This window comes from Peromyscus maniculatus, chromosome 4 (genome assembly GCF_049852395.1).
Source record: "Peromyscus maniculatus bairdii isolate BWxNUB_F1_BW_parent chromosome 4, HU_Pman_BW_mat_3.1, whole genome shotgun sequence".
Taxonomy (NCBI): Eukaryota; Metazoa; Chordata; class Mammalia; order Rodentia; family Cricetidae; genus Peromyscus; species Peromyscus maniculatus.
Window position 1 is genome coordinate 63,909,703 of NC_134855.1, and position 23,565 is coordinate 63,933,267.

At 35.4% G+C, this 23,565-nt stretch overlaps 1 protein-coding gene across 1 annotated transcript; it reads right to left on the minus strand.

The window, feature by feature from the left end:
* Positions 1 to 394: 394 nt before the first annotated feature.
* On the minus strand, positions 395 to 1,339 carry LOC102925305 (olfactory receptor 8H1-like). The gene has a single exon (XM_006989766.2). The coding sequence runs from the start codon at positions 1,337 to 1,339 to the stop codon at positions 395 to 397; it is 945 nt and encodes a 314-aa protein (XP_006989828.2).
* Positions 1,340 to 23,565: the final 22,226 nt, after the last annotated feature.

A 23,565-nucleotide genomic window follows, 5' to 3' on the forward strand; every position in this document is an offset into this window, starting at 1 on the left:
CTGATGAAATTGAGAGTTAAGCGCCCTGTGAAATTTGCTATTTCATACTACAAGAGGATGCCATTTGAGACTGTGGTCACTTTGAAAATTGCTTTATTCATGAGTTAATAACTTAAGATTTGAGCATAGTATAGTTTTAAGAAGTGTAAACATGTCTTCTATTTTTTATATTGAGTGTCCATAAAAACTGTGTGTATAACAAGTATTTCATTTTCTATTATAAAATATACTTATCAAAACACAGTACTGGAAATTTCCAAGTAGTGTTTGCATAATGGAAATGCCACCACAATAAGACAATAAAACCCTTTGCTTATTTTTAGATGGAGAGGTCAGGGGGATAATGTGAATAAAGGAAAGTTGAGTTCTTAGCATAGTTGTTATTATTTAGTTGTTATTTGTCCAGAGCTCTCTCTCTTTTCTTTATGACTCTACTGACAGCACATTTCACTTCTTTGTTTCTGAGACTGTAAATGAATGGGTTCAGCATGGGAATCACAATAGTATAGAAAACCGATGCCATTTGATCCTTTCCCAAGGAGAAGGACTTATTTGATTTTAAATGAGTAAAGATTAAGGTTCCATAAAATATGGTAACTGCCAAGATATGAGAGACACAAGTTGAGAAGGCCTTTTGTTTTCCGGTAGTTGAATTGATCTTCAAAATAGTAGAAAGAATGGACACATAAGACACAGATATTGTAATAAGGGACAACAGTAGGGTAGATCCAGCAAAAACAAATATAGTGATTTCAATATCATGCGTGTTGCTGCAAGACAGGGCTATAAGTGGGGGTGCGTCACAAAAGAAGTCATGAATGACATTAGACTTGCAGAAATCCAGTGTTCCCATGCATATCATATTAACAGTAGAATCCACAGCTCCAAGCACATATGAGACAGTAAGAAGGGCACTGCAGAATCTGCTGGACATAACAAATGAATAGTGTAGAGGGTTACAGATAGCTACGTACCGATCATAGGCCATCGAAGACAGAAGAAAACACTCAGTAGCAGCAAAAAGGACAAAAAAGTAAATTTGAGTGAAGCAGCCTATGAAGGAAATGCTCTTGTTTGAAGTCAGCAGGTTCTCTAAGGTTTTAGGTGTGATGACAGTTGAGTAACTGAGGTCAAGGAATGACAGGTGGGTGAGGAAGAAATACATCGGAGTGTGAAGCTGGACATCTAGACGAATAATCAGCATCATGCCTATGTTCCCCAGCACAGTGACCAGGTATATCAGGAGAAACAGCACAGAGAGGACCAGCTGGATCTCCTTGGAATCTGTCAGTCCCATGAGGATGAAATCAGGCTTATTTGTGTAATTCCAGGTGTTCATTGTGAGCTACCCTAAACTGTTCAGAAATTAAAGTTAACAGCTAAGTTGAATAAACCTTAATAAAATATTTTATGTATGTTTACCTATTTTCTTAATTAATTTCTATTGCCTCAAAGTTGATATAGCTTTTATGGTGTATTATAAAGAAGGAATGCCAGAAAATGAAGCATGGCATTTGTTTATTATGTAATAAAGATAATAGAATCCTTTACACATTCACTGGAACTTATATCCCATCATTTACAGAGAGGAACAAAGTACAGAATATCAAATAACAAGTGAGTGCTTCCATCAAATGCCTCATGATTGTATGTATTCTGACTTCAGAACATGCTTATGATTCTATATTGCTCTTTATCCTCAGTTCTTGAAATTTAAGCAAAACTTTGACTATACAACAAACAAAGGTAAAAAACCATTTTAAAGTACTATTTGCTTTTCCTTTTCTTGAAATATGAATTGTATCTCATTACTAAAAAAATCACCTTTTTAAAAAATCTTGTTGGCTGCATTAAAGTATATGACCATTGATGAAAAGATAATCTTCCCCAGCAATTCAAAGTTCTACTAAAATTACAGTTTCAAATTATGATGCAGACTTTTAGAATATCGTGTAATTGTCACATTTTTTTTTTTGTGGAAATCCTGAGAGTCCTTATGAAAGTCGCAATCTTGGTGTGTATAAACAGTCTTACAATAAACACCTTGTTTTATTTTAACTGTTCTAAGTTCTTATAACTTTCAAAATACTTACTGTGAGTCAAATTGTTGGGGAACAACAACCACAGACAGACCTCTCAATATCATATGCCAAAATTTTGACAATTTTCAGTTTTTTTATGAAAAAATAAAAGAGGAACTAGATTTAAAGATCTTAATGCTTCTGAAGTATGGTTTTCCTTCAGATTTCCAAATGTCAGTGCGTTCATTTTCTTTAAAAGGGAAGTCAGCCAAAATATTTTATTCAGATCTTCTTGACTAGAGCATTCACAGTAGCTAAGAGCCAAATGAGTTCTAGGAGCTCCTATGAGTCTCAGTAGAGCAGTGTATGTCCTTCCTCAGTTCTTAATAATTATAGGGAAATTTATATAACAGTACTTAGCATCATGTAACATGTGGTGATCCTCAGGGGCCAATTTTTAAGCAAGATTGGCCTGCTATTGAGAACCAAAGTTCAAGGAGTAATTGAGCCAAATTTTCATTTTCTCTAGAAGCCCCACAGTGAATAGAATGACCAAGTCTTCTCTTCTACTGATACATTTACAATGTAGAGTGGTCATATGCAGTCATTTTTTATTACTTCAGAAGAGAGAAGATGTTCACAGATACATGTGTTTAGCAGTGGTATTCTCAAGATGGCACATAGGAAGTTTTCTGTGAGATATATTTTAAATTGAGAGAATGATTCTATAAACAAAGGCAGTGTTCATTAAAAAGAATATTATACAATAAAAAATCAGCATGCCTCATTCCTATAGTCTGCTTATGATTTATTTTTATTTCAATAAACATGACAAATGAGATAAAAAATTAAAAATTACTGACCATTCAAAAACACATAGCGGTGCAAAGCTTACTCCATTAGTATGGAATCTGCTTATATACTTTCTTAAATGAGAAAGAACTGTTTTAAACTATGGTGTAAATAAAGCTAAAAAGTTCTGGAAGAATGTATTCCCAGTGTGAAGAACAAAAAGGATAATAAATCATTTTACACAGAGAAAATTGAAGTAAAAGACTCTTGTTAATCTGTCATCAATTAAAATCAATTAAAAGAGGAAATGAATAAAATTTTTGAGAGATATTGGTTCACAAACAAGGTACCCTTAAAAAATTAAATAATCCTAAAAATAATTCCCATTTTAAGTCAGTATCTTACTGCCTCTGCCTCCTGAGTGCTTGAATTAAAAGTGTGAGACAGTATGACAGGGTAGGCATAGATTTTTAAATTCATTATTTAAGGGTTTAATATCCAGTATTCCATAAAATAAATAAAATAGAAATAAATCCATATGAAACTAAGATAATAATGCTGAAACAATATAAATATTATGGATTTAAGTAAGATTCTATGGTGGTGAGGTTCCATTTGACTTTTTTAATGTCTTCAGTGTTAAGTGTGCCCCTTCATAGTATTTCTTTCTCCTGGCCATCACAATCTCTGCCTCATTTAATCATTCTTGTTCCATTATATTCCCTTCTTAAAGTTACATAATTTTATAAAGACACAGCGCACATCATTACTTATGACAAGAGCTCATCTTATAGAAAGTAATACCATCATTATATTTCATGTTATGATATTTTTGAGGTAAGTATGATGGAATAAAGAACTTTTCTACATCCTATTATTAATATACTACCTTACTAAACTAAAATGTTGGCAGTATGCCAGAGCTATTTTGTTTAGCATTCTATGATAAGCAATAAAAATATAGCAGCATGTAAAGTTTTGGATGCAATGTTTTAATCATGGATTTTTTCACAGCATTATTGTTGTTTTCAAATAACCAATAATAGACATTTTCAAGGAAAGAAAAGATGAGCAAAAAGAATAATGATGATCTTACTTATGATCAAGCATATAATTTAAATTTTTAGCAAATTCATGAAGAACAAATTCTCAGTCACTTTCATCAAAATTCCAGCACTCTCCTTTTTTTCTAACAGTATTCCAGAAACAAACTGGTGTTTTGAAAAATCTTCATGGCTTGCTATTTGGTATGCAAATTATACCCATTAATACAGAAAAAATAATAAAACTTAATTCTTTCCTCATCTCAGTTCCACTTCCCTAAAAAAAAAAATGTGACTTCTTTTGTTCTTAATGATGTTTTAAAATTACTTGTAAATTTGGATACCATCTAAAGTTTTTATTGTGTTAAAACTATTAACGTATTTCACCTTTAACAAAAAGCAATTCAAATGTCTTAAATACCTAAATACAAGACTTGAAATTTTGAAGTTGATGATGAAAACTGCACCTAATCCTAGCTGGCTTCAGACTACTCCTCATACCTCATTCACACATCAAATCTGAGGCATCTGAAGAGAAAACTCAAACACGATTAGCTGAACCTTTATCTGAAAGGTCATGGATAAAATCAAATGGAGATCTAAGCACTCACCCAACAATATGAGACCAGATTTCTATCCTGAGAAACACTGCTGACAAAATCCATATGTCTGAGTCTCAGGCCAGAAAGATGCAATGAGAGTTACCAAAGAAAATGTGAATTACTTCTAAAATTGTTACCCCCATAGAAATGACAACTTAGATGAAAAAATAGACAAAGTGTTACAACTAGGAATTATAAGTATTTTCAAAGAATTAAGAGAAGGCAGGACTAAATGCTAGAATGAAGATAACAAAGACAAAACATACAGTTGAATGAAATATTGAAAATAATCTAGGGTATTACAATAGATATTAAAAACAGACATGCTAAAGAAAGGCAAACCTGAAAACTTAAAAAGAAACATTCAAGGAATCAAATTTAAAAAGGCTCATTTGAAATCCTCATCAGTATATTAGATAAAGTGGAAGAAAGACCATCAGTTCTTGATGTCATGATAGAGGATTTGAACCATTAAATCAAAGAAAATGTTAAATCTTTTAAAACTCAAGAAAGAAACAGCCATGAAGTTTGTGAAAATGTTAAAATACTAAATCTACAAATTATATGTATAGAGGAAGGAAAGTATAATCAGGTCAAATTCATAAAGATGACTAACAATATAATTTAAAAAAATCCAAAATTTTAAGGAAGAGAGCTGTATCTAGGCACAAGAAATTTGCAAAATACTATAACCAACTAGAATGAGAACAGGATCTCCCCATATCACATGAGAGTCCAAATACAAAAGTATTGAAGAAAAATGAAATATCAAATCTTAGATAAAGTCAAACCCATCAAAATAATAGTGCATTTGTTTATGAAGACTTTAAAAGTCACAAGGATTTGGCTCAGTATTCTTTGAGTTACTGGAGATCACAAATGTTTCAGACTATGTTTCCCCAACACTATATCATAGCCAGAGGAAAAATAAATTATTTAGGCCAGGTTAAAGAAAATTGTGATGAATATTCCAACACTTCAGAAGATAGAAAAATGGGAATACTTGCATCTGAAAAGAACATTAAACACAAATCCCATGAGGAATAGATACATAATTTTGGAATAGTAAATAAAAAGTGTTATATGAAAACATCTCAAAACACTAAATATATATATTTCAATAATAACCCTTAATATTGATGGCCTTTACTTCCTATTAAAGAAATCAGACTAACATGCTGAATGAGGAAAAGAAGATTCACCTTTCTGCAGCTTTGAAGAATCGCCTCATAATCAATCGTAGACACTACCTGAGGGTAAAAGGATGGAAATAGATATTCTAAACAAATGAAACAAGGAAACAATGGAATGACTATTCTAATATTTTATGAAATAGATTTCAATTCCAAACTAGTGAGAAGAGATAAAGAGGAGTAATTCACGATCATTAAAGAAAATACTTTAAAATGATATTACAATCCTAAACATGTATGATCAAATATAGGTACAACCAATTTCATAAATGAAATACTACTAGATCTAAAATAACAATATAACCACAATGCAGTGTTATTGGTGGGGCTGTCTTCAGTACACCATGCCAACCCATAGTAGGTCATTCAGACAAAAACTAAACAAACACTAGAGTTAAATAATATTCTATTTTAAATTGCACTTCCAGATTTCTAGTACATTCCATCAGAACACTAAAGGGTACATATTTTTCTGAGCATCTGTTGGAGCAAGTTTGAAAAATGCTTAGCCATATAAACCAAAGATATAAAGTTAAAACAACATTTAATAAGATTAGAAATGAAAATGGAACCATGAGAACAGAGTGCCACTAAATTCTGAAAGTCATAAGAACATACTTTATGGAGGAAAGGGCAATAGAATACATGGTAATGGATGAATGCGGATGGAGGTACTGGAAGGGATTGATTAAACAGAGAAGATGAGGAAAGAGGGGATAAGGGAGAGAATACAAGGAAAGATATTTAAACTAAAAGCAGATCTGAGGAGTCATATAGAGACCTACTAGAGTAAAAGCTTCTCAACATATATACACGTATGAAAGGAATTTAAATGGAATCATAATATAACAAAAGAGAGAAATCTCCAATTAGACATACCTTACCAACAAGTAAAACTTCCAGCATCAAGCATGAGTTTCATCTAATTGAGTTGTTGGCCAAAGGAGCCACTTGGAAACCTCAAAATGACCCAGGTTATTGCTAAGGCTCTTGGTTGTACTCCACAAACTGATGGTAAGGCCGTATTGCTGAAGAGAACACCTACATTTAATGGGACTTGGGAATATCATATAAGATTATTCTGTTAACAGAACTAGTAATAAAATTATTCATAATTAACATTCAGCTATACACAGATGAGTGTCTCACTCAGTTATCATCATAGAAGCATCCTCTTACTTGAGTTGGGAACTAATACTGAGATCTACAATTAGATAATGTGCAGAGAGTGAGAGACTTTGGTACATTCAGTGCTAAATGGGATGTCTTCATCAACTCCCCTTTGCTTAGGGATCATAGAACCATGCAGAAGAGGAGGCAGAAATATTTTCAGAGATGAGATGGGTAATACATAGAAACAATGTCTTCCAGACACAACAGGATTGATGCTCATATGATATCATATAGTCTGTGACAGCATTCACAGGGTCTGCACAGGCTTAATTCAAGTGTGGTTCTAGCACTTAGGAGGGAAAGTGGACAGAGTCTCAAGTCCTCAACCAAGACCTCATTTCCAAAATAACCACTTCCAAAGCAAAATCAGTTTTCTCCAATGAAGTCTCACTGGATATATAAAAACCACATTTAAGGGCAGGCCACATGCCTAACATTAAAAAGCCAACACATCTTACAAACTCAATGTGAAACTGTTTCTGTTGTTGTTTTTCTTTGTTTGTTTGTTTGTGTTGTTTCTGTTTATTTTTCTGTTTTTTGTCTCATTGGTTTTTTGGTTCATTTTTTTATCTTACTGATATTTTGCTTTTCTGTAATGGTGTCCAATTTTGTGTCTTTATGGATTTTGCTTTTGTGTATGTTTTATACTTTTTCACTGTGTTCCTGTCAGGGACAAAAACAGAATCTCTAGTTAGTGGAAAAATACAGACCCCCAATAAGACAGGGAACTAGATCATCTTACAGTCAGGCTGCCTAGCAACATGACATTGAGTCAGAGCCCTTGACCCTTTCACCCTGTAAACATCCTATACAAACATCCTGTTAGCTTGCTCCACCTTATGCAGATGACAGCTTCTTGCTCCCCCCCCACCATGCGGAACTATATAAACCTTTGTGGAAGAGAAATAAAGTGGCACCTTGATCAGAATCCAGACTTGGTGTCTTTTCCTTTGTATCTCCTGTCCCTACATTCCCTCCTTAGGGTGGTCGAGAACCCGTTGTAGCCCTGCAGGCGGGGCATGTTCCTTTAAAATTATTGTCTTTTATTTATTTGTCTAGTGGGTAGCCATTCCAGCTTGGATCTGGAAGTTCCAACCCCCACTGAGACTCTGGCAACTGTCATGCCTACGAGGCGGGTTCAGGGGAGGCACCTGGAGACCCGAGAGCTGGATGGGACAGCTCTCTCTCTGTGCCAGGACCCTGAATAGTGGAGATGGACTGAGCAGAGCTCCAGAGAACACTGCTGGATTGCAATAGACCTTCCCCAGACCCTGAGACCTACCTATCCCTTAATTTGTGAGTTACGCCATTAAATAAATATCCTTTTAACTTAATAATTTCACCAATATCTGGCGCTCACGTGGGGCAAATTCCAAAGGTTTGGGTGGCTCCCACCCTCTCCTCCCTGGCTGGTGGGTACCTAAACCCGCCTACAAAGTTCCATATAACCAGGGAACTCCTACACTGTTCCATTCCTGAAAAGGGGAGCAGCTAGTCCAGTATCAATTCCCTAGCTTAGCCCCAAGACCAGCGAAAGAGGCATTCCCCTGCTCCCTGGCCTGCTCCCTGCGTGCTGGCTCTGGGTTTCTGCCATTTTCCCTCCAGCCAAGATCGCCAGCAGGCCCTGTTTTGGAGCTGTACCAACGCCACCTGCTGGCTGAAAAGTGCTACTACATGCCACAAAACCACGAAAGGTAAGCATATTGTTTCAATTAAAGGTACTTGATAATTTTACACCTTAAAATTGACTAACAAATTTTGAGTAATTCTTGTAATATGACCGACAACATATCCTCACAAGAATTTAAAAACTTTTTTGCCTGTATGATGAATGACATCTTCCTGGAAATATACGACATTCATAAGGCATATCTGGCCTGTACCATTTTGGCATTCATCATAATAATTCACACAGTGTTCAAACACTCGTTTAAGAACAAAGATGAGTCATTATTGGGACTGATACAGGCTTTAAAAGATAGCAATGAAGGCTTACAGAAAAATATTCTCTCTCTGGAATCTGCTAACCAGGATTTACAGGCTTTCAAAGATAGCAATGAAGGCTTACAGAAAAAGATTCTTTCTCTAGAATCTGCTAATCAGGATTTACAAAACAGGCTTGTACCCAAAATTGATTTTACTGATAATAAATATGAATATTTAATGGATAGAACACTAACTCTCCAGAGTGAAGTTGTGGCTACTCAGACAGTGTATAGGGAAGAAAGATTACCATTAATTGAAAAGGTGAGGTCCATGGAATCATGTGTTTCAGAAGAACATAAAAACTTTCATGATTCCATGAGAAATCTGGAATCCCTTGCAGGAGAGAAGGTTTACTCCCAAGAACAGACCCTAGATGCTCGTTTGCAAGCTCTGGAGGGAACTCACAATAAACATGACAAGGGACCTAATAAGCAGAAGGGCAATACCATATAGGTTGTAACATCTCCAAATGGCTCTCATACAATGGCTTATCCTGTTATCACCCATGAGAAGCCAGCAGATGACATATACCCCGAGCCATATATGACATATACATTACAACCAATTTTAACAAGGGACTTTAAAAATATAAAGGAAGCAGTAGTTACATATGAGGTTTACTCCATATATGTAAAACAGATGTTAAATTCATGGTCTACCTCACATAGAATCATTCCAGATGACTGGCATCACTTAATTTCAGCTGTTCTAGAATATAGCCAGCAGTTACAGTGGAAAAGCTGGTTGAGAGAAGAGGCAAAAAAATTTAGAACAACAAGGTAAAATCAGAGGTTTTGTGATCTCGATCTCCCAAGATAAAACACTTGGTGAGGGATGTTTTGCTGACAGGAATTTATGATGAGCATACAATATCCTTATGCCATACAGCAGCTCTAAATGCTTGAACATTTAGAAATGCTTGAACATTAAAAATTCCAGAACCTGGAAAACCAACTGAGGTATACACAAAGATATTTCAAGGACTGCACAAACCCTTCACTGATTTTTTACAAAGACTGAACACAGCTATAACAAGAGCTGTGTCAGATAAAGAATTAAGGAAAGCATTAGCTTAGTCTTTGGCATTCGACAATGCTAATGCAGAATGCAAAGGAATACTTACACCATTAAAGATCAGATCAGCTCCTTTGGAAGAATGGATTCAATATACTAATGGTGTTCAGTCTCTTAACTACAGTAATGAGGCTTGGATAGGAGAGACAAATCCCAGAGGTGAAAGAAGGCCCCAGAGTACCAAATGTTTTAAATGTGGTACACCAGGTCATATAAGTAAAAACTGTACATGGGGTACTCCTAGAAGTAATACTCCTTCTAGGAATAGCCTAAACAGGAGACCCCAACCACCTCCTGGATTATGTAGAAGATGTGGCAAAGGCTGACATTGGACCAGTGAGTGTAGATCAAAAATATATATACAAGGCATCGCTTCTCGGCCTTTTGGCTAAGATCAGGTGCAAAAATATATATACAAGGCAACCCTTTACTGGCGGGAAACACCTCAGGGGCCTCTTGCATATCCCCAAATCAAACGTAGCATGACCATTCCCAGCCACTGTGGAAGAAATTCCTCTCCAGGACAACTGAATAAACCAATGCCTAATGTAAAAAGTATACATCCGATACTGCAATGGATGGTAAAACAGCTTTGATAGCTGGATCACAGTTTACAAAGAACACTATAAAACTAATATTTTAGCAGACTTCCATAAATGAGCAAAGACCAAAGCTTAAAATTCGAATTAATGGCCTGGTTCTGGAGGGCCTGGTAGACACAGGTGCAGATGTGACTATAATTACACCAAAATCATGGCATCCGAATTGGCCTCTTCAAGAGGTAGATGTCCAACTTTTAGGGATTGGCACCCTATCTCAGATAAAACAGACTTCGAGATGGGTTGAATGCATAGGGCCAGAAGGAGAGAGAGGAAGGTTGAAGCCATATGTAGCAAATGAAGCAGTAAATCTTTGGGGCCGAGATCTGTTACAAGAGTGGAATACCCTGATTAAAATTCCTACACTTTCAGAAAAGGAATACAGACCAATGCATTGTTCTAGGAATAATATCATGACATGCTATAAAAATCAGTCACCAACCATTCAGGCTGTTCACAAACAGAGCACAACTGTTGTGGAACTCTCAGAAGTACCAACTGCCTTACCTTTAAAATGGCTAACTAATAAACCTGCCTGTGTTGGACAATGGCCTTTGACAAAAGAGAAGCTACAAGCTTTAGAATAACTGGTTCAAGAGCAGTTAAGTGCTCAACACATTGAAGAATCTACCAGCCCTTGGAATTCTCCTGTATTTGTTATTTTAAAAAGTCTGGTAATTGGAGAATGCTGACAGATCTGAGAGCTATTAATAAAATAACTCAGCTTATGGGCTCCCTACAGACTGGGATACCCTTGCCCTCTCTGCTACCCAAAGAATGGCCTATAATAATTATCGACTTAAAAGACTGTTTCTTTATCATACCCTTACAAGAAAATGATAGAGAAAAATTTGCCTTCACAGTACCTAATTATAATAATTCTCAACCAGTCAAGAGATATCAATGGCAGGTCCTCCTACAGGGAATGTTAAACAACCCTACTTTGTGCCAACACTTTGTGCAGAAACCATTAGAGATAATTCGTGTAAAGTTTCCACAATCCATAATTTATCACCATATGGATGATATCCTATTAGCTGATCCAAAGTTAGATACATTAGAAAACATGTTTGAAGAAGTAAAAAAAGTTTTGCCTCGCTGGGGACTGCTCCTGAAAAAATATAAGGAGTAGATTTTATTAATTACTTAGGATATAAGATAGAGCTACAAAAAATTAGACCCCAAAAGGTACAACTAAGGAGAGATAGATTGAAGATTCTTAATGATTTTCAAAAGTTATTAGGAAGCATTTCCAACTTACTGGGTATCATGGGAATACCCAAAGATGGACTACAAAATTTGGCTAATACTCTAGGAGGGGACAAAGAATTTAATAGTCCAAGAGAATTATCAGCTGAAGCTGAGAAGGAATTGGCTCTATTAAAAAAGACAATTTGAGAAGCACACATGGATTGTGTTGATCCAGAACTTAAATGCATTCTTGTCATATTCCCCTCCAGACATTCCCCAACAGGTATTTTGATGCAGAGGGAAGATATTGTATTGGAATAGATATTCCTACCATGTAAACCAAATAAGAAATTAAAGACTTATATAGAAAAGATCTCTGATTTGATTCAAAAGGTTAAATTAAGACTTCGCCAGTTGACAGGAATGGACCCAGCAGAAACTGCAGTACCTTTAACTAATGAGGAAATTTCATCACTATGGAAAGATAATGAATACTGGCAGAGAGCCTGCAGTAACTTTTGGGAGAGATTAACAATCACTATCCCAAAAGCAAGAGAATAGAATTCATAAAGAAGACTGAATGGGTCCTTCCTCACATTGTACGACAAAAGCCAATTTTTGGAGTCCTCACATTCTATACTGATGCAAATAAATCAGGGAGAGCAGGATATAAATCAGGAGACTTAACTAAAGTGGTACAAAGTCCATACAGCTCTGTACAAAAGGCAGAACTGTATGCCATTCTTATGGTACTGATGGACTTCACAGAACCCCTCAATATAGTCACTGACTCTCAATATGCAGAGAGAGTTGTTTTACATATTGAAACTGCTAAATTTATTCCTGATAATACAGAATTAACTTCATTATTCATACAGTTGCAGAAAATCATCAGAAAAAGGGAACATCCTATATATATATAACACATATCAGATCTCATATAGGTCTGCCAGGACCTCTAGCACAAGGTAATGATGAGCTTGATCAGTTACTAATAGGTAATGTGCTAGAAGCCTCAGAATGTCATAAGAAATACCATGTAAATAGCAAAGGTTTGAAGAAGGATTTCTCTATCACTTGGCAACAGGCTAAGGATATTGTGAAAAAATGTCCTACTTGTTCCATCTATAACCAAGCTCCATTACCTGCAGGGAGCAATCCAAACAGTATACAAAGAAATGAAATTTGGCAGATGGATGTGTTTCATTTAGCAGAATTTGGAAGATTAAATATGTACATCATACCATTGACACCTATTCAGGATTTCAATGGGCAACTCCTATCAGTTCTGAAAAGGCTGATTCTGTGATTACACACCTATTAGAAGTTATGGCCATCATGGGAATACCTGTACAAATTAAGACAGACAATGCCACAGCATATGTCTCCAATAAAATGAGACAATTCTTTGCTTATTACAATATAAAGCATGTTACAGGTATACCACACAATCCCACAGGCCAAGCAGTCATAGAAAGATCCAATTGAACTTTAAAGGATATGCTAAATAAACAGCAACAGGTGACAATGACTCCAGAAATAGACTGTAGAGTGCTTTATTAAACTTGAATTTTCTCAATGCTGATGAGAAAGGAACAACAGCTGCGGAGAGATATTGGACGACAGACAAAACTCCTGAGCTAAACCAACCGGTTTATTTCAAGGATGCGCTGACCTCAGAATGGAAACCTGGATATGTTCTAAGTTGGGGAAGGGGTTTTGCCTTTGTATCTGCAGGAGAAGAAAAGCTATGGATACCAACAAAAATAATAAAAATTCGCTTCGAACAGGAAAAACCCCTTGATAAAGAGAAGTAAAAGATCATCCACCAATGTGACATCTCTACAAGTTGTAAGAAAAATTTAACTATCAAAGGGTGTGGTAGGGTTCTGTTTTCGTCTTTCCAGGATAATGGAAATACCCATCTTCCAGAAAGCATAAGGCCTTGGATATCCGGATGTTTACAGCAGAAAGAAAGAATCTATTGGTACCAATCTACACACGGTAAAATCTCACTGTCTAACATCTATCTCTCTATCAATCTAGAAAAGTTGTGGTTCCAATTCAATTATAAGCCAAGCTGGGTTTGGATATGGAATTGGCTCACTCCTTCTCTAAACCCAAGCATATTATTAAAAGAAAGTTTGAGAGATTCTTCAGTCCCTTATCAGAAGAGCCCTCTGGTGTGGGACAGAAGGAAACCAATCAAAGGGACCATTGTCTTTTAAATTCTAATTCTCTCCATGCTTACTCTTGATTTCTCAGAATTCTTTCTTACATGCCATGTCCTCTTTAAATCCAAACCTCCCATTTTTGATAACAAATAAGTTTTTCCAATAGCAGTCTCAGAAGTCTCCAGAAGGAAGATGGGGCCCCAACAACAACAACTCTACCCAATCCAGAATGATGCCATGGTAATCATCATCATACTACACTTCTTGCCAGAATTTCAGACAATCTGACCCATTACTCTAAGACTTGCTGCAGAATCTATAGTTAGTCTAACTGAGATCTAACTATTTGAGCTTTCTCACAGAACCCAACAGAGATAACATCACCCCCTAAACAGCAGGAAGCAATTCTAAGAAAACGACGCCCCTTCTCCCTTAGGTTTCATAATTCTCAGGGTTATGGATGATGGTTATAGGGTTGGGGGTGGAAGAAAATATTAGACTCAGTATTCTAAAAAAAGGGAGGGGGAGAAGAAATGGAATTGATAGGTATAAGATATTATGGTAGATCATTGTATATACTTGTAAACAAATTTAGTAAAATAGCAACCTTAGATAATTTGCACTGCAATTTGTACTGTTATGGATTCTTATATGTTGATACAAATGTAAACTATTTTTATACTCCTGTTTAAGATAATTTGTATATTGATACAAATACAGAACTATATTTATTATAATGTACATATATTTCTATTCTTATTTGAAATATTTTTATATTGATACAAATGTAAATTTATATATACATATATTATGTATATTCTACTTCTGTGTAGGATATTCGGTATATTGATATATATTTAAGATTATTGTCATATTGCATATTGCACTATATATTCCTACCTCTGTTATAAATATCTTGTGTATTGTCACAATTTTGAAGTCATCATTCTTTACCATACATTTACTTATAGACTGTTTACCTTGTTTACATGAAGCCTTAGTCCTTGGGTTATTTCGGTAGATAATAATACTTATAGATTTATAGTCACCTATGCCTGTCATCTCTATAGTTACTTTAGTTAGGTTATCCAGATTTATAGATACATAGGTCAGATGGACAGGTAATCTTCATACACTTCAAAGAACTAGAGAATAACTGAGAATTCTGTTGACGTGAGACACAATTGCTCCTGGCTGCACCAATTTGATCCTGATAGAATGTTGGGCTTCTAAGACATTCCCATTTGGAAGTTTGTCTTCCTGGCACAAAATGACCTACTGAGCAAAGAACTGCCCTTGACTCGACTGCCCACAGTATGAATGCAATGATGTCCTTTCTGGACAAGTGGGACACAAGGAAAGCGACCACTGTACTCTGCCAAGACAGGGTAAGATCTTCTTTCAGAATTCCTGCTTCTGAAAATGGTCTGTCAGATACTCTAGGCCTGTAGCCAATTTGAATGCACCAATAATGCTGAGAAACATTAGGTGACTGTCCAGGCTGCCAGCTGTCTTGGTCTACTCTTGCAAGATTCCCGAAAGTTGCTTTCATCCATCTACCATTTCTCAGGTACCATTATGTTCCTTCTCAGGTCTTTGATGGGATTGAAGACTAGCAGTTATAGTTACAACTTAGTATATATAATATCTTAGATAGAACATATAAAGTATTAGATTCAGGTTCTTTAGGATAGGACACCTTTTGGAATGATCTTTATAACATGCCATTTACCTATGCTCTATACTTCTCTGGATTTTAGTATGTGTTTCTTGCTTGATATTGTTTGCATTGGTTGTAGTTCCATCTTATCTAGGTCATTATCCCTCATTTTTCCTGGACAATATTTGATAACCATTCCTTTGTATATAGGCTTGTATTAGTTTAGAACCTTCTTATTTAGACAAAAAGGGGGAGATATAGTGGGTAGCCATTCCTGCTGTGGATATCACTCTATATAAATAAAACACTGATGGCCAGTGACCAGGCAGGAAGTATAGGCGGGACAAAGAGAGAGGAGAATTGGGGAAACAGGAAGAAGGAGGAGAGACACTGCAGCCACGGCGAGGAGAGGCAACCTGTAAAGACGCCGGTAAGCCACCAGCCACGTGGCAAGGTATAGATTTATAAAAATGGGTTAATTTAAGATAAAAGAACAGTTAGCAGGAAGCCTGCAACGGCCATACAGTTTATAAGTGATATAAGCGTCTGAGTGATTATTTTATAAGTGGATTGTGGGACTGCGGGGCTTGGGGAACCTGGAGAGAAGCCCTCCAGCTACACATTCCAGCTTGGATCTGGAAATTCCAACCCCCATTGAGACTCTGGCAACTGTCACACCTACAAGGCAGGTTAAGGGGAGGAGTCTGGAGACCCGATATCTGGATGGGCCAGCGCTCTCTCTGTGCCAGGACCCTGAACGGTGGAAGTGGACCAAGCAAAGCTCCAGAGAACACCTCTGGACTGCGATAGACCTTCCCCAGACCCTGCGACCTACCTATCCCTTAATTTGTGAGTTATGCCATTAAATAAATATCCTTTTAACTACGTGGAGTGGCCTTAATAATTTCACCAATATATTTGTCTCCTAATTTTCTAAAGAAAGAGAGAAAGAAGACATGAAATGGGATGGTTGGGGAGGTGGGCATGATCTCACAAGAGATAGAAGAATGGATACCACAAAATATTTAAAAACAGAATATATTTGAATTCTCCATGACAAAAAGACTTTCTGGTGTGCTACTGCACAGTAAGGTGACTATCCATAATAATTATTTACAACCCATTTCAAAAGGAAGAAGAAAGGATTTTGAATAATTTCATCAAGTAATGATATCATTGTACAAAACACATTGTATAAACAAGTACAACATATTCAATACAATAACATGTATTGAAATAGTAACACCTACCTACTAGTTTAATATGCAATTAATGAAATTAACATGAAAATTAAATTAAATTAAATTAAAATTAAAATAAAAAAATGAAATTCTTCATTTTTAACTGACCTGTAAAAAGTTGAATAATAAATACCCTAATAAATAATAATTTATCTCATATTTGGAGGTTATAATACAATAACATAATTTTCCCTTCTCTTCCTTTGCTCTAAACCCTCACATGTACCTGTTCTTCCTTCTCTCAAATTAATGGCCTATTTCATTAGTTGTAGTTTCGTCTTTATATTTCTAAATACATAAATACTATATGCTCAGTCTATGTAATATTATTGGTCCTGATGTTTTCAAAGTTTACTTTTTGGTCCTGAATATCCAACTGGTATGCTCTTCCCACTGACAGAAATGCTCTAGAAATACTATTGTCTCAGCCTAAGCATGCCTTAGTTGCCAGTAATAGTTATACAGAAGCAGCAGCAACAACAACAGGCTAGCAATAGTTGTTGTTGCTTTTGTTCTTCTCCTCCTTTTACTACTACTATGAATAATAATAATAATAATATGATAATAATAACTACTTCTTTTGTCTTTTCTTCCTCCTCCTCAAAGTCCTTCTATTTCTGCTTTTTTTTAATAAAGTGCTTATTTTGACTGATAGTTCTAGGAGTATATCATATATCATGGGCAAGAAGATACAACATTTTATGAAAAGCCTGGTGGCAGAAGCAGGAGGCTGGATGGTGACATTTCATCTGTAGTAAGAATCAAAGAATGAACAGGAAGTTAGGCCAGGATATAAATCATCAAGTTCTGCCTACAGTGATTCATTCTTCCTTGGAGGCTGTTCCTCCTAAAGATTCTATGACCTTCCCAAATAGTACCACCAGCCTCTGAGGACCATTTCACATTTAAACTACAGCACTGTCAAAGTTAAAATACCATCAGCTAAAGCAAATTATAATATATTTAAAATATTTTTACAAAATTACAAATACTTAAAAAGTGAATACATAGAAAATAATCAAAATGGCTTCTTCGAAAGTCACTTAGTAATGGAGGAAATGTGAGATGAAAACAAAGCATAGAGCAAAATGACAAAAGCAATCCCTACTTATAATTGACTTATACTTAAACCAGCCATTCAAAAGGTGGATTTGGGAAGCATGATTATTGTTTTACTTTTGGCATATTAATGTAATTACTTCATTTAATATAATTACCTCATTTTCCTTTTCACTTGCTTCAATGCAGTCTCTTCCATATACCTCTTCTAGCTCTTTTAAAAATTAATGACATATGTTTCCATAAATTGTTGTTACTTATATCTACATATATGTATATGTATTCCTATATAGATAGGATGTATTCCTATATAGATAAAGGCATTGTGTTCAGTCTGTATCATGTTATTTGTATGTATGTTTTCAGAGATGGCCATTTGGTATTGAATAAACAACTGTTATTATCGTCCCGTTCTTACCTGCCTATAGTTCTTTGAGTAGGGATGAGGTCTCTTCAGCTTTCCCCTATAATTTGCCATGTTTATTATGGTTTTACTTGTTCAGCTTAGGTTTAGGAAGTTATGTTGGTAAGATGTCATGGGTGTAGCTTCTGACATTCACTGTAGACACTCTCTCACAGCAAATATGAAGTTCCTCTAGTTCTTATATTCAATGTGTCACCTCATCCTCAGTAATCTTTTAGGTTTAGGAGTGGGAGGTTTTGGAGATTCATCCATTGTGACTTGGCTCCACATATATGTATTTTGATTGGCAGCTAAAGAATTTTGAGAACAGGAGAAAGTCTTCCACAGGGAAGAATACACCAATGGTTATCCAATACAAAATGGTCAAAAGTGAAATAAACAAATATAAGTAACATTATATAAACTAAACTAGGCCAGAGGCCTTTTTGACCAAATCTAAAAGTAGCACTAGATCTAAGGCTATAAATATACATTTCGTACATACATGACATTTTTCTGATGTTGAAAGCGGTAATGCCTTTACATTCCTATAAATATGTTACTATTAACTTAGGTCTTCATGAATCATATCCTAATACAATTTGTATTTAAAAATAAATATATATTAAATACTAGTCATATAATTTGACAGAAAATGAGAAAAATATATGGAATTAGGCATATTCAGAATCAAAGTGGCCTATGGGATTCTAAGACCAATCCAGGCTATTGTCAAAGCTCCTGGTTGTTCTCTCTGAACTGATAGTAAGTCTCTATTGATAAAGACAGCTCCTGAATATCTCATTTAACAAGGAGTTGCTAAATGGTGTAAAAGTAGAGCCTTCAACCCTACTGAGCAGGGTTCAAAATGTAGAAGTTACTCCTCATGCTACCAACTGAGAAAGATAAAAGCAAACAACTGCAAATCTTGTTATGTACAAGGGTAATCTATGTGCATAATATACTGGTGGAATAGTAACACAAACATTGTAGGAGTGACCATCCATTCTCTGATTAAATTTCAAGGTCCACTCTATTGGAAGGAACTCATGCCTGACACTGGTTGAGTAGTCAAGAACCTGACACTAGACTGATCATGAGTCTAGAGCAGTAGTTCTCAACTTTTCTAATGCTGCAATTCTTTAATATAGTTTGTCAACCATAAAATTATTTTGTTGCTTACTTCATAACTGTAATATTGATGATATTATGACTTATAATGTAAATACCAGACATGAAGGATATCTGAGATGCAATCCCTGTAAAAGAGACATTTGACTCTAAAAAGGATCGTGACCCACACAGATTGAGAACTGCTGGCCTAGAAAAAGACCAAATACTGTTCTTTTGCTAAACAGTGCAGTAATTCATTGATTCCTTATCACATTCCTCTATACCCATAAATTAGAGTCTCACTCGGCATCAGAGAAATTTCCTGTTGTAGAAGATGAGAACTAACACAGAGAGCCACAACTGGACAAGTTAAAGAGAATGAGAGACCCTGGAACTCTCAGCTCTAAGTGTCGCATCCTCATCAAAACCCTCCATAAGGACTCAGAGGGTTGTGAGAAAAAGAAGATAAAATGCATAAGAGCCAGAGGAGATGGATGACAGCAAGTAAAACATATCTTCTAGACACAACAGGAATGATGCATATATGATCTCAGAAAGGCATGCACAGGGCCTGCACAGGTTCAAATCAGACAGAGTCTCAACACAGAGTGTGGGAAGTAGACATGGTCTCCCATTGCTAAAGAAGAAGCTATCTTGAATTGACATCTACATGTAAGGTAAAAATTAGTTTCTCCAGTGGAGACTCAAGTAGGGGGAGGGAAAGCATGATCAGAATAGATTGCATGAAAAAAACGTTTTCAATAAAAATAATTTCCTCATTATTTTTATTTCTTAATATTCCCAACATGATTGTAATGGAGGAGATTCAATGACAGATTCTGAACTCATGAGGGGAAATGAAAAATACTTAAAGTTTTTCTATCATACCAATGGCCTTTTACCCTATTATAGACAAAGGAGGCTGGGTAATCATCAGTCTTCCTAACATGCATGTGAAAGCCTGAAAAGGATTCTTTAAATGAGTTTATCACTGTACTCTTACTCCAATAAAGGCAAAAAAAATGCCCTAACTTTTTTCTTCACTGCTTCCTCATCAGGAATTATATTGGTCCTAGGAGTCTCACTTTTTCTATTAAAGATGTTACCCAACCCAAATAACACACTCTGAGGATGTATCCCACCATCACATAGCTGTCTTATGTTCTGGATTTTGTCCATTTATTAAGTCTTATCATGGCCACTTATGTGGATCCTCCTCTGAAGCACTCTATGTGCTACCCTTTCTACATTACCCCCTTTGTCATTTTTAAGCAGTTAGAGATATTTTGCCCCAAACCCTTAAAAGTTGTTTGAGTATGCAATTCACTCATTTTCTTGTGATTCTCAATGCTTTTCTAAGACTAAAAGAGTTGGACTGAAGGCTTCATTGTGTCAGCTAACCTCCCTGTTTCACTAGCTCTCAGAAAACTTAGAGATTTCAGATACATTTAACATGCCCCCAGAAGCAATCAATTTTTTGTTTGCTGTCAAACTTCAAAATTAGAGTACTAGGACTGAGTATTGCTAAGAAGGGATGTGTGCCCTTTTCCAGGAACAATGCTGCTTTTGTACCAATAAATCAAAATTGGTCAGAGATGGTGACCAACAACAGGAAACAGACAAAAAAAAGTGATCAATGACAATTATTCTCCTATTAATGGAATTTTGTTCCATTCCACTCTGGTTCTTCCACATTCACTCCTTTCCTGTGTTAACTTCATACCATTGTTTTTATCCTGCTTTCAGGTATTTTAAAGAAGTTCTCCCTGAGTCAAATCATTGTCATAAATAGGTCCACATTAAAATTAATATAATGGCTAACCTGAATAGGTGTCCTATTAGTTCTCTAATCATTAGTCTTATCTTACTCACTATAGGCCATCTCTACCTAGCTGTGTTCAAATTTCTTTAGAAGTGTATGATGGCTCTACTACAACTTGTCAAGTTTAAACTATCCTACTGCCACTTAAATTCAATCTGACCTATTCCCCTTTAGAGCATGTTATCAAAGTCTACCTGAACTCCCTTATCTCTTCCCATGAGAAGCACCTAAGGAAATAATGCAAAATCTCCCACTTTAAGATTACAGGAGAACTGAAGAAAAGGTGATGGGTGATATTAGAGTTGAATAAATTCTGACTACTCATACAAAATTTTTCTTAAGAAGATGTTATATTATAGTCATATTACATATGGACAATGAGAAGGCAAAGTCTATTAGACATAACAATTGGATAGTGTAGAGTATTGCAGATAGCTAAGTAGCTATCATACATAGGCTATTGATGCCTTAAGGAAAAATGTAACAAGATCATGGAATTCATCAGTCCCATACATATGAATTCAGGCTTATATTTGTAAATCTAGGCATTCATAGTAAATGTCCTTAAACTGTTGAGAAATCAAAGGTAATATATATTTTAATGGTTTTTAAAAGATTTTATTTATGTACATACCAGTAATTACATAATCAATTTTAGGTGTCTCGGAGTATTTTGTGTGTGTGTGTGTGTGTGTGTGTGTGTGTGGTTTTTGAAGACAGTGTTTCTCTGGGTAGCTTTGGTTCCTGTTCTGGGCCTCTCTCTGTAGACCAGGCTGGCCTCAAACTCACAGAGATCTGCCTGGCTATCCCTCTCATGTTTGGGTTTAAAGGCGTGTACCACCACTGATAGGCTCAGAGTGTTTGACTATAAAAATTTGATTGAAAAAAATCTTATATAATATTTGAATATAAATGTACCCATACCTCTTCATTTAATAAACTTGGTAATATTCTAAATGTATCCCCTTAATATCACATTTAACACAGCTATAAGGTTGCATTCTAGATAGAACAATTAGTCACTGATGTTAGATGTATTAAGCAGGGCATAAATTTCTGACAATGCAATTTTATTGCACATGTATGCTGACTCTATAAGTTGGTCCATTTCATTTGACTGAAAGAACATGCACATGTCACCACAACCCCATTTATGAATAATTCAGTAAAACCAAACAAAATATCTGATATATAATAAATAGAGGATAAAACTTGAATATGTAATTAACTGTTCATATTTTGTAATATCTTAAGATTGATTATGACTAAACTTAATTTTGCAAGACCTAAATTGGTTGAACTAAAAAATGTAATTATGGATTCTTGCAGTTTTGCTTACCTTACCCTTACAACCAAATTTATCTTAAACTAAATGTCAAAAATATGGCTGTTGCTAGGAGACTCTTTCATTCTCTTTGTACAAAACCTGACATTATTCTTATGAGTACTAAATCAGATGTGTACATGCATTAGTCAGTAAGTCACCTGTTTTCTTTAAGTTATTTAAAATATTCCAATTGTAAGAATATTTACTGTGAGCCAAAGTTAAGGGGAACAAATAATCATGTATGACAAGCTTAAAAGATGTGTTAACTCCCAAATTTTATTTCCATACAAGAGGAAATCCATTTTAAGCTATAAAAATTCCATGTTGTTGCATGCATATTCTTGTAGATTAATATTTTCATTTTTGTACATTCATTCTTAATTGGTAAATTAAATTGCTACAGTAATGTGTAGATGAAGTTTTTTTTCCATTCCCACCCATGCCTGCAGTTGCTTAGCGCAAGTAAACACACAGACTTATGTTACTTATGAACCATATGGCCATTGCAGACTTCTTGCTATCTAGTTCTTATATCTTAAATTAACCCTTTTCTATTAATCTATACTTTGCCACGTTGCTCATGGCTTACCAGTACTTTTACATCTTGCTTCTCATAGTGGCAGGTTGCAGCATCTCCTCACTCATCCTTCTACTTCCCAGAATTCTCCTCTCTCTTTGTCCTGCCTATACTATACTTCCTGCGTGGCTACTGGCCAATTAGCATTTCATTTATCAACCAAATCAGAACAACACACATTTACAACATAACAAAAGAAATCCACAGCACTTCCCCTTTTCTGTTTTTTCAAAAAGAAAGATTTTAACTTTAAAATAGTAAAATTACATATAACAAAATAACTAGAATCATAGTTATAATATCTAGTCTATTTGCATTTGGCAAAATTAAAGAAGATACCCTATTTATCCTATATTTGTGAGTGTAAGGTTTCGTATCTAACTTATCTTTTATCATAACTAAGGAAATTATAACTATCTAGTCTTCAACTACATCAAAGACCTCAGAAGGATATAATATTACCTGAGAAATGGGAGAAGGATGCAAGCACTTTCAGGAGTCTTCCAAGAGAAGAC